This window comes from Gracilinanus agilis, chromosome 4 (assembly GCF_016433145.1).
Source record: "Gracilinanus agilis isolate LMUSP501 chromosome 4, AgileGrace, whole genome shotgun sequence".
In the NCBI taxonomy this organism is placed as follows: domain Eukaryota; kingdom Metazoa; phylum Chordata; class Mammalia; order Didelphimorphia; family Didelphidae; genus Gracilinanus; species Gracilinanus agilis.
Genome location: NC_058133.1, coordinates 273,321,421 through 273,334,610, shown reverse-complemented (window position 1 = coordinate 273,334,610; position 13,190 = coordinate 273,321,421). Strand labels below are relative to the sequence as shown.

Genomic DNA, 13,190 nt, shown 5'->3' with positions numbered 1-13,190 from the left:
AATTTACAGTATGATAAAAATTGAACCCTTTCAGGCTTTCAAAATAATAATAATTACCTACTACTTTGCATTTGTAAAACCCCTTTAATTTTTGTGTACATTTGCTGAAAGACTTGTATCTCTGTCCTTCTTCAGGTAGCTAACAAATAGATAACTTGTTTGAGTAGTTAGACTCGCCCAATTCTCTTCTATTTAGCTCCTTTTATCCTAATGAAAATCTCCAACCCCATCCCCTTTTCTAGAGTATATAAGTATTATTTGCAAGGAGACATGAAAAAATTACCTTGAGTGTTGTTGACAGCCTGCCAGTTTTGTCACTTCCCGTTTAAGTCAAGAAAAAGAGCATGATTCTTTGAATTCTGTGAATAGGAATTTTTCCATTCTGATTTCTTGGGGTTTTCTCCATAGGATTTCTTTCTCTCATTTCTATTCTCTTGACTTCTGGAAAATACTTTGGAATTGACACAAGTTAGCTATTTTCTTTAAGAATCTTCCCCACAGAAAATTGTACTGGGAGTATCTCCTGGCTCCTGACTCCCCTGTTCCTACTCTAATGGCACTTTTCACACAAATAGGAAATCAGTAATAGAGAGGCTTTCACTAGTTCAGCAATGACTGACTTCTAGTGCTTCAGAGTCAATGGCCAATGATGGTGATCACCATCTCTTTTCTAAAGAATACAGTGGACCTGTTAATTCATCCACCTACATTTGTGTATCACCTTAAATTTTCAAAAATTAAAATAAGCTATCACTATATAATTTTTAAATTGAGCCAGAAGGAACAGTATCCCTGTTGTGTCTTAAATTATCTTTTTTGAGGGATCTTAATCTCTTTACCTTATCATTTGATAGGTTTATTGTTCTTTCAGGATCCTTATTTTTGTGACAACTAATTAAGAATGACAAATTAGTGAGTACTTTAATAAAAAAGACCCCCTTCTCCAAAATAAAGAAGAAAATACTTCAGGGGCAACTAGGTGGCTCAGTGGATTGAGATAGAGACCTAGAGATGGAAGGTCCTAGGTTCAAATCTGGCCTCAGATACTTCCCAGCTGTTTGACCCTGGGCAAGTCACTTGACCCCCATTGCCTAGCCCTTACCACTCTTCTGCCTTGGAACCAATACACAGTATTGACTCCAAGATGTAAGGGTTTTAAAAAGAAAATACTTCAGGATGATTAGTAACACTGAGATAACTTTTTTTTTTTTTTTTTTTTTTTTTTTTTTTTTGCCTTGCTTTGCTTTGCCAGGTTAAAGGAGTGGAGACTTCTATAAGACATGGATAGATGCAAACATGTAGGGCGGTTACGACTCGCCCAGGACCATTCTATCTTGAATCCTCAGAAGTGGCACTGCATGCAGTGTAATACCACAGAGTCTGTCTGGGCATGTCTGAAGTGCTCTCATGTGGCTTGTGGACGATACATTGAGGAACATGCATTTAAACACTTTGAAGAAACCAGACACCCATTGGCTATGGAAGTCAATGATCTCTATGTGTTCTGTTACCTTTGTGAAGACTATGTTTTGAATGATAACCCTGAAGGGGATCTGAAACTGCTCAGAAGTACTCTCTCAGCAATTAGGAGCCAGAAGCAGGATCTGTCTGTAAGGAGTGGTAGGATGCTTCGGTCGATGGCTTCAGGAGAAGATGTGTTCCAACCTCAGCAGGCTCCTCAGGGACAGCCCCAGATGCTGACAGCTCTGTGGCACCGGCGCCAGTGTCTGCTGGCTAAAGCGCTGAGGATCTGGTTTGAAAAGAGCACCAGAGGCCAACAGAAACTAGAGCAAAGAAAGCAAATAGAGGAGCTAGAGAAGAAGAAAGAGGCTGCAAGGCAGCGGAGGCAGGAGATGAAGCGCCGCCTCCTTGAGGAGCTGGCCAACACCCCCCCCAGGAAAAGTGCAAGGCTGCTATCTCATGTTCACCAAGCAAATTTGATTCCCAGGAAGTTCAGAGAGACAGCAACAAGTTCCCCTACCTCAAGAAGAGTGCAGAGCAGCAAATTCAAGCCGTTTTATTCCATCCGCCGTAAGCCAATGGTGACCCCTGGTGTAACAGGTCTACGGAACCTGGGTAACACCTGTTACATGAATTCTATCCTTCAAGTGCTCAGTCACCTCCAGAAGTTCAGAGAATGCTTTTTGACCCTTGACCTCTGTGAAACAGAAGAACTGCTTGCCAAAACAGCCAATGGGAAGGCTCAAATGTCAGGTAAATTGGCAAATGAATCTCCTGCTGAGGAGTCAGCAAGAAATGACAGAATTGAGCCATGTAGGCAGGACTTGCCCACTGGCTTGAATGGTGGGTCCTCCATAAATAGGAGCTTAGAACTAATACAGCCTAAGGAGCCAAGTTCAAAGCACATTTCTCTCTGTCATGAATTACATACCCTCTTTCGTGTTATGTGGTCTGGGAAATGGGCCCTGGTGTCTCCATTTGCTATGCTCCATTCTGTTTGGAGCCTGATCCCTGCCTTTCGGGGTTATGACCAGCAAGATGCTCAGGAGTTTCTCTGTGAGCTACTGGATAAAGTACAGCAGGAGCTGGAATCGGAGGGAACCAAACGTCGGATCCTCATCCCCTTCTCCCAGAGAAAACTCACCAAGCAGGTTCTGAAGGTGGTGAACACAATATTTCATGGGCAGCTGCTCAGTCAGGTAGGTTTCTTCATTCACCCTATCCCTGATACTAGTCAAGACCAAGGACAGCCATCGTGTGATTCTTGTGGAGGTCTTGGGCAAGTTAATAGAATGAGGAAAAATCTGAGATTCATTAGAATTCTATTGTTTTGAATGTGACATGTCATATGGACATACACCACCTTGTATTTTCTGGTGACAACTACTCCCTCTTTCTGCCCCATTTTTGTCATTTGCCATATCACTAAATTTCAAATGTATGCCCATGATGCTAACATGATTGTTGTTATATCAGCATTTCAGAGGATTGATGACTCTCTCCACTGCTGTTGATTTCAATCTGTGCCATATAATTCTATACAGTTTTTGTCCATCTTTTCCCACACATCCCTCGGGGAATCCACTTCATGCACTAGATGCATACCCTTTGTTTTTTTGTTTGTTTGTTTGTTTTTAAACTCTTTACTTCCTATCTTAGAATCAATACTGTGTACTGGTTCCAAGGCAGAAGAACAGTAAGGACTAGGCTTGGGAGTTAAGTGACTTCCCAGGGTTATACAGCTTAGGAAATGTCTGAGGGCAGATTTGACCACAGGATCTCCTATCTCTAGGCCACCTAGCTTTCCCTTATGCCCCCTGTTTTAAAACATATTTTATACAATATTCAGGCTTCTCTCAGATTATTAATACATAATCTGACATTTTTTATTTATTATGTACATTATTATTATATGTAGTATTTATGTATATTAATATATACAGGTGGCTTTCCCTGCTGGTCCTTTTAGGAAATTATACAGACTTCTTTAGGAGCCCTAATCTCAAAATGGCTGGGAAAGAAATTTTGCTGGGCTGTTTCTCACTGTACTTACATATGATCATAATTACAGACTGATAAAGAGCTAAGACATTCTAGCTAATCCTCCCAGCTAGAGGCTAGAAGGACTCCTGGGAAATGACCAAACAAATATATAAAATGGCAATCTTAAATTTTTTAATGATATTTAGAAGATAAGAATATATACCCTAAAGAAAGTTTACAGATCAAAATGTAAGCTTAATGCTTTAAAGTATCTAAGAAATGTAAAGTTAAATGGTTATATTTTAGTAATATATTTTCCCATGAGAATTCAAAAAAACATTCCCTATATCAAGCACTAGACTAGACTCTGAAGAGTTGAGACTGATATAAGAAGTGGTTCCTGTCATTAATGAGCCTACCAGCTGAGGTGAAATGCAAGAACCCCGAGTAGTGTACTTAAAATTTACTTAAAATTGAGTTTTTTATTGCTGCTATACACTTTATTAGTCTTTCTTTCCTTTGCAGAGGTAGGGAACTATGGACATGGAGCATATAAACTTTCAGATTTGCCCATGTATGTTAGGAAAAGCCTTTCTTTTTTGTTCTTTCTTTTTTTCCACCTTAAACTCTTACTTTCCATCTTAGTAATAATTCTGAGACAAAAGGACAAGGGCTAGGCAAATGGGGCATTAAGTGACTTGCCCAGGATCACACAGCTAGGACGTGTTTGAGGCCTGATTTGAACCCAGGTCCTCTTGACTCCAGGCCTGGCACTCTATCCATTGAGCCACCTTGCTGCCCCTTTTATTCTTTATTTCATGGGATTGCTCCCTAGGTTGGGGAGGGGAAGGATAGACACAGGAATGAAGCTAATATAAAAACAAAAGAAATCCTATGTCATTTGTCATTTGTACTTTTGCAACACAGAGTAGTATACATACTTAGGGAGTTAATTTTTTCTGTGTGTCACTTGGTCCTTAAATTTTAGCTAATACCCTTTTATAGCAGAAATGCCTATTGGAGAAATAACAAGCCCCAGATATTTTTTTTTTATCATTTTTTGGGATTCTTTTTATGTCACATGTCACTAAAACAAAAACACAACACCTGGTTTGGAGCAAGGCAATTTAGAAGACTTTCTGAAGATATGAGCAAAATTTATATCATGTAAAGGAATAATATAATCTGCATATAAACCTTTCATTTTTAGGTCACATGCATTACATGCAATTACAAATCCAATACCATTGAACCCTTCTGGGATCTGTCCCTGGAATTCCCTGAGCGCTATCATTGCATAGAAAAAGGGCTCGTCCCTTTTAATCAGACTGAGTGCATGCTGACAGAGATGTTAGCCAAATTCACAGAGACGGAGGCCCTGGAAGGGAGGATCTACGCATGTGACCAGTGCAACAGTAAGTGACAAGTTCTGAATGGGGGAGGTAACTAACACAGCTTAGACATTTAATATGAAGTGATCATAATGTCTTCTTTTAGCTTAAAAGTAAAATTGTTGATATTGAATTGATATGAACCTTTGTCAGACTTTGAGTTTTTCTTCAACTTTTGTCCTCATTTCATTAAAGGCACGTTTATCCAACCTTCGGTAAACTTAAAAAAAAAATCGGAGTGTTCCCTTTTGTAACATTTCCCCATAGGCTTCATTAGATTCCTTGAGAAGGAGTTAAAGGATTGCTTCTTCTTTTTTTTTTTTTTTTAATTTTTTATAGGCAGTGGGGGTCAAGTGACTTGCCCAGGGTTACGTCTGGGAAGTGTCTGAGGCCAGATTTGAACCTAGGCCCTCCCATCTCTAGGCCTGACTCTCAATCCACTGAGCTACCCAGCTGCCCCCTAAAGGATTGCTTCTTTATGAGACCTGGTTAATAGTTAGCATTTATATAGTCCTTTAAGTTTTGCATAGTGCTTTACATATGTATATCAGCCTTATGAGCTAGGTAGGTGGTATTATTATTCCCATTTTACAGATGAGGAAACTGAGGCCAATAAAGGCTAAGTGGTTTGCCCAGGGGGTCACACAGTTAAAGTGTCTGAGCAGAATTTGAACTCAGCTCTTCCTAAATCCAAGGCCAGCACTCTTGTCTACTATATTGCCTCCTATATAGGTTCTTTTCGAATATAATTTTTCTTTTAGAGAAACATAATTTGTTACAGAAAATGAATCCTTAGAGTTGGATGGGGGTGAGGGGTGTTGTGAGGAAGATTAGTTAGTAATTAAGTATTAAGGTTGGCCTAGCAGGAAGGACTGGAGCTGGAGAAACCAGAGTCTAGAAACCAGCAGGCAAGGTAAAAGGGTTTAACAGCTTTAATTATGTTTAACTAAAAGGTGGGAAAGGGATTTCTATACTTAAAACTTAAAGGGCAAAAACCACAGGGCAAGGGGAGGACTTCTCTACTCTAATCTTAGTGATCTAAGCAAACAGGGCCAAAGGAGCAGTAATGGAGTCTCTGGGAGGCTGCATCAAGCCTGGTTCCTGCCAGGCTTGACCAGCACAGCTAAGGGCTGAGGGTGGCTTTGGGGTTTCTCACAGTAACCCACCGATGATCTCAGGATGCCAAAAGCCAAGATGGTCCAAGGTAACCAAGTAGAGAAGGTGTGCTTGAGATGCTATCCACCAGATCCCAAACTCCTCCTCCCTTTGGTGCTGCTCTGTAGTTCTTGTCCACTTGTTAGAAACCACCACCACTCAGGATCCCAGGGAAATCAGGATGCAGGCTGAGATCTCCCAGGGCTAACAACAGTTTGTGCCAACCCCTAATGGAGTCTCTCCCAGAGCACAAGCCCCTTCCTGCTCCTTCATTCCATCTTGGAATGCTCCAGCTCCAGTCCTTCCTGCTAGGTCAACCTTAATACTTAATTACTAACTAATCTTCCTCACAACAGGGGCAATGGAGAGCAATGTCTTTGGAAATTAAAGTGTCCAAAAAAATTAAAGGAAAAAAGGTAGAGATGCTTAGACAATCAGGACTTAGACTCCACTGAAATTCTAAGACGTGGTAGATTGATATCAAGTCCCTCTAACTTAAGTTCAGATTGTTGGTATAAATTACTTCTAGGAATGGTTTCAGAAAGAATTTATGGATAGTGTAGTAGCAGAAATGAGAGAGAAAAAAGATGTCCCCTTTGAAAAATATGGGACTTGCTGAAGTTGAGAAATTAAACTGAAAATACAGGTTTTCAAAAACTGGCTTTTTTCTGAGATTTTATCCCAAATGCTTCTGAATAATTGATGGTTTTTCATAGGTCTTATAAGAAGGTATTTTCCCCATCTTATGATTTTGATTTTGAAGTGAAATTTGCTCCATATGACCGCCAAGGCTCATATCATTTCCGTAACTTGCCTATTCATATTTGGTCTTTTAGCAGTTTAAAAACAATAACAGACTGTGGAAAAATCTAAAAACAGATTTGTAAGGCAAGTTTGCACTACTAGGTAAAAAAAGTGCTATGTTAATACTACTTTAAGTATATTTTTGCATAATTTTTAAATTGGAGAGACAAATGATGTCCTTTAAAGAATTAGGTGAAAAGCCCTATAGCATTTAGTATCATTTTACTGGTTTAGAAAAATTAACATAGAGCATATACTTGCTTATTCATATTGAGTTATGGAGTAGCCAGGCATGGAGCAGCAGTGTCTAGCTGCTTTCTTTAAGAAAAGTGAATCACAAAACTTAAAGGGAAGAGGCACAGAACGCATTTCTTGATGGTTTAATTTAGTCTGATTGACATGCCAATATTGGACATAATGTACTAAGAAAGGAAGATTTTTATATTAACACTTATTTTATTTTTATTATTATTTTACTTGGCAAATGAAAATAAATGTCAGGGAAGAAAACTCATAGTGAAAGGAAAGTTATATTGATCTCTTAGTTTAGAGTAGTCCATAAATGCCAACGTTCTACCTTACCCTATCTGTATAGCTTGAAAGAAAGCACTCAGAACTGAAACATTTTGATCAAATCTAAATTCTCTCTTTCTAGTGATAGAATTAAATCTCATTTTAGATGAATAAAGACCAGTCTTTGATTGTTATATAAGTTATACATTGCTACTACTCAGTCATAACAACAATTTAATTTTTCAGATTTGAAATTTTCTGGTTAATAAGAATGTAAAGTAAAGCCATAGGCCTGGTTGATTTTAGCCCATTTATTCCTCTATCCCTCACCCTTTCTACCACTACTGCCTGCTCTGGCAAAGGCAATCCCTGTAGCTACTTCATTCTGCTATAAACTTTAATGAGATTGACAGCAGTTCGACTCATGATTGTGACAAATAACTCAGCTTGTAATGTCATCTAGTTTTGATTTGCTACACTTGGTGTGGTATAGATATGGCATGCCAGCAGAAATGCAGGGCTTTGCTGGCAGAGGGACCATGATAGCAGCTCAGAGACAATTGGCAAACACCTTTGGGAACTGCCCATTAATTTCCCATCCCCCTCCATACAAATATTTAATTAAAAACAGCAGCCATCGATTATAGAGATGGCTTCTGTTGGAAATTGGGATGCCCTCAGTTCCATAGCTTATCTCTTGAAATATTAGAGTGCACCTTCCTACATCATCCAGCAACTATATGGCATTTGGATACCCAAATTGCTTTAGATCTGGTCACCCTCAGCCAGTCTGCCAGCCTCACAGTGCTTTTATCTGAGGGGGAAAATATGATGAAGGTGGTGGTTGTTAAATCAAGTACACCACCAAAATACAGAACCCTATCCATGATGTAGACATATTATGTTGAAGAAAGGTCTTATTCAAATGCTTTGGTAATTATGAATCTTTATCCTAATCTTTGCTATAAACCCCAAACTGAATTTTTCCTCCATCTAATTTCATTTATGTACTTATATACAAGAGTATCAGTTGAGAGTGAACATTTTGTGGATTCCACCATTAAGTACCATTACCTTAAAGTGTCATGTTCTTTTTAGCTTGAGTCCAAGGCAAACCTTCTGCTTATTGTATGATTGCATCATATATTACATGACATCATTTTCAAGAAAATGTCACTGCAAAAACTATGTTAATAACATAAAACTATGTTATGAGGCAGCTATTTCCATAACAATTGTTGGAATTTTTACTTTATGGTTCCAGACCTATAATCTCATTGGTCTAGTGATCCTCCCATTAGGAAATTCCATCTACTAATGCAGACTGGAAGTTATTCTGAAATTTATTGTCTAGAGCAGGGGTTGGCAACATATAGCTCTTTTTGCAGGAGCCATAAAGTCAATTTTTTTCAGGCGCTGTTACAGGAGCGCACACTGTGAGCACTGTACGGCTCTCACAAAATTGCATTTTAAAAAATGTGGCGTTTATGGCTCTCATGGCCAAAAAGGTTGCCGACCCCTGATCTAGAGGGTTGCCTAGAACACTAACAGGTTACATGATTTGTTTAGCAGTATGTTCAAGGGGAAATTTTTACTTCAAGACTTCCTAGCTCTGCAGCTGGCTTTCTATTTACCATGCCACACTACACTACTGTGCAGCCAAAATTTGGACTGCTAAAAACTCAAAATTTGTCTTTATGGAGAGCTGAGGCCATAAGAGAATTTTAGATACTAGCTCCCATACATGAATGAGACCTCCATAAAGCATTTGCAGTGACTGAGAAAACTAAAGAATCTAGAGATATGCTGGAAGTAGGGAGGGGAAAGTGGTTAATTTTTCTCCACAGGAATCCTCTAATTAACATAGAGCTTAAGCAAAGTTCTTTGAGATGTTTGGATTCTGTTCTGTTCCCATCTTCTCTCCTAACTATCCCGCCTCCCTCTCTTTTACAGTGAGTTCATTATTAGGAGTACTCTTTCCACCAACAAAATCAAAACCCTTCCACACTTCAGTAAGATGGTTTCTTAAGTTGCCATAGATAAAATAATGATCCTTTTGTGGCCAGCTTTTTGGTGGCATGTGTAAATTCAAAGTGGTCCTTATACAAAAGTCTGTCAGTGGGCCTTGGCTTAAAACCTTCTCCCCCAGCTTGTGCTCTGCTCGTGTAACCTTTGATAACCTTTCTCCCAATAGGCTTAATTTGAATACTACTTTAGTGGAGGATAAAATTTGTAACAATAATATATATTCACAGTATTATTTTGTGGTGTTGAAATTTTATTTTATATAATCCTAATACATTCAACCACATCTATATTCACATTTATTGTTGCCAGGAGATTTCAAAACATTTAGCTTTCATATATGAAGCCCCCCAAGTACGTGGTGTTACAATGAGATTCTTTGGTGTCTCATATGTGCTGATGCTAGATTTAAATGTAGGGAGGAGGGGGATGGACTCCCTTTCCCAACAATATGCTGACTCAGTAAATGGTTTATTTTATCCCTATCTCTGTAGGCCGACGGCGTAAATCCTCTCCCAAGCCCCTGGTTCTGAGTGAAGCTAGAAAGCAGTTAATGATCTACCGACTACCTCAGGTCCTCCGGCTGCACCTTAAACGATTCAGGTGAGTGTCTCTTAGGAGTCACAGGTGCTGTGTAAGCAATGGGAATTCCTACTTTAGGAGGCTTTAGTAAAGCCGAGGTCCCTTCAGGGTTGGAAGAGAGAAAGTGGTCCCTTTGAGATCCTTGGACTCCTCCCTGTGGAATTCAAGGGAAATTGAACATCTCATCCACAGTCTGTGTTGATGCACAGCAGGAGACTTACATATCTGCTCCCTTGGCTGTGTTTAACTGGACTGCCTGCTTTTGGTTTGTCTGCTCAAAGATTCTCTGAAATTGCTTAGGCTTTATGTGGAATCATCTTCAGGGTAGAATGAGACAGGCATTTTATAGCAAATGAAAAGGAGGGGGGAAAGTACAAAGGAATTATTAACTAAATGGCTTGCTTAGGGATTTCAATCTTCAAAGCATATTTTGAACACTGGTTAATCTACCTTTAATACTGTATGTTTTAGAAAGAATTTTATAGATGAGTATATATGCAGAAGAAAAGTTGAATGTTCTACAAGTATACCTTTGTCTAAAATTGTGCCTGTTTCCACTAGTGAAAAGAATTTCCTAGAATACTGATTATACAGTAGCAATGAAAGCCCTAACCACTGGGCCATGTTCCAAGGCATCTCCATCCTCCAACCAACACACCATGTACACACACCCCTTTTTGTAAATGTTTATCTGCTTTGCTTCTTGATAGAACCTTATTTATTTATTACATCCATATTCTAGGTGGTCTGGACGTAATCACCGTGAGAAGATTGGGGTCCATGTCGTCTTTGACCAGGTATTAACCATGGAACCTTACTGCTGCAGGGACACTCTCTCCTCTCTTGACAAAGAGACCTTTGCTTATGACCTCTCCGCAGTGGTGATGCATCACGGGAAAGGGTTTGGCTCAGGACACTACACAGCATATTGCTACAACACAGAGGGAGGTGCGTGTACCTTTTTCCAGGATGTGGACACCATGAATTGTCAGTGTGTTCATAATGTGTGTGCTTTCTTTGCCATTCAGTCCTATAAAGTCTTCCTAATAGGGAAAATCTCTAAAGATATCAAATCCATTAAAATCCAGTGGAGAAGGGGGCAACTAGGTGGTTCAGTGGATGAGCAGGCCTGGAGATGTGAGGTCTTAGGTTCAAATATGGCCTCAGACACCTCCTAACTTTGGGACCTTGGGCAAGCCACTTAACCCACATTGCCTAGCCCTTCCCACTCTTCTGCCTTGGAATAGGTATTTAGATTGATTCTAAGCAAAAGGTAAGGGTTGTTGTTGTTTTTTTAACCTAATGGAAAAAGTCAGGAGGTTTCAGTTTCAGCTCTAATTCTATCTACTACTGACCTAAAGACCTTCCAGTCTCCATCAGAAAGGGGAAAATGAAAGTATCATAGGACAGGAATAGACACATAGGATATCAGCATGAAAAGGAATTTAAGAGATCATCTAGTGCAACTCTCTCATTTTGTAGAATAGGAAACTGAGAACCAGAAAGGTTAAGCAAACTAGACCATCTAAACATACATAAGTAGTAAAGTTTGGAGCCTAGATTTGATCCTAGGCCTGGTTTTTTTTCCACTCCAACATTCTGCTTTGACCTCCATTTTCATGATATAGACTATTTCTAAAAGTATTGCCAAAGTATATGCCGATTAAATTTCTTAACTATATAGAGGAAAAAGATGAGGGAAAAAGATGTGGTTTTGCTGACTCCTGACCTTTTACAAGAATGCTTTGGCCTCCTCCTCAGGCTTATAAGAATTATAGATCAAAAGTAAAAAGCAAAAAAATTTAAATGTTACTTTTCACATCAAACTATTTTAAGTCACTAAATCTGTCAGCCATCTGAATATAAAAACAAATGATTGGTAACTCCCTGACTGCTAGGCTATGTTCACAAAGTTGAATCTCAGCAAATTCTAAGTCTTAGTATTCAGCCAATTCTTAATAATTTCTGGCTAACTAATGTAGCTTATGAATTGTTCAAGGCTCATTTGCAGCCTCTTTCTTCTTTCCTTCTCCCAGCTTCTCCCCCTACTATCCTTAGCTGTTTTACTACCTGTTAATACCATCTCTATAACAAGAAGATAGAATAGAAATTAGTCCATTTGGTTCCTTATGAGCAGCAGCATTGCTATTATGAATTTTGATGGGAGAGAAAGTTGTTAATGTTTAAAAAGAAATTTTTTAAGTATCTGTTTTACTCATCTGTTCTACATAGAATTGCCTATATTCACAATTCTGTTCTTCCTCTTATTTGGTGGTATCAGCTGCTGCTCTGAAAGCAGGAAGGTTGGGTAATAATTTTCTTTCTTTTCCTTTGGTTTCCTAGGTTTTTGGGTCCACTGTAACGACTCCAAGCTGAATGTATGTAGTGTCGAGGAAGTGTGCAAAACCCAGGCCTACATCCTTTTTTACACTCAAAGAACAGTGCAGGGTAATGCAGGAATTTCTGAAACCCAACTCCAAGCTCAGGTGCGATCCAGGAACAGTGATGAGGACAGAAGACTGACATTCCCCTGAAGGGATCATTGGTCACCCAATGACCTCTGGCTTGTTATTGAAATCATCTATGTTCACACATCCTTCCTCTTTGCGGGAATTAAGGCTGACTGAAGGAACAGATTTGCCACAATCTGGGGTCAAGAGTAGGAGTTGTCAGGCTATTCAGTCCTGTCATGAAATTTGTAGTCAATTTCTTTTTAATGTATTTGGATATTCCCCACCTTCCATAAAACAGAACAAAAGGAACAGCCTCTTCAGTCATCATCCTTTATCAAATTCTCTTCATTACAAAAGGGATCCTGGTATAGGGAGATGTAATGCAATGTAAATTGATGGTGTCCAACAAGGAGAGAAACCTGAGAAAAACCTTATAGTCATCTCTCCATTATGCCTTTTTCTCTCTCCTAATCAGTGCAAAACAGTGCCATGAGCAGGTACTATAGTTATTCCCAGGTGAGGAAGAATCCTGTCCTGGACCTGAGCCAACTGCCTTATCAGGCTGGTTACCCTGGGCTCAAGCATGATGACATGTCTCAGGCCTGGGTGGTTGGATAGTTTGCAGTTTTAGGATTTGGCTGTGTCAGCAGCGGGTTGGATAGATGGGTGCTACACATTTGTCAGTCTGGGAGATCAATGAAATTGTGCACTTAAAGGAAAAAAAGAAAAAGAAAACCACATGAAGAGTGCCCCATGGAACACTTTTTTACAAAATCTTTTTTTAAAATGTCTTTGTCAACTCTAGGAAGACAAGCCCTGAAAT

General features: G+C 39.3%; 1 protein-coding gene across 1 annotated transcript; it reads left to right on the top strand.

Annotated features, from left to right (window-relative positions):
- The first annotated feature begins 1,239 nt into the window (after positions 1–1,239).
- Positions 1,240–12,641, top strand: USP49 (ubiquitin specific peptidase 49). The gene is made up of 5 exons (XM_044672957.1): positions 1,240–2,660; positions 4,655–4,859; positions 9,827–9,935; positions 10,657–10,862; positions 12,258–12,641. Exons 1-5 carry the CDS (start codon positions 1,281–1,283, stop codon positions 12,446–12,448), a joined length of 2,091 nt encoding a protein of 696 aa, XP_044528892.1. The 5' UTR covers positions 1,240–1,280; the 3' UTR covers positions 12,449–12,641.
- Positions 12,642–13,190: the final 549 nt, after the last annotated feature.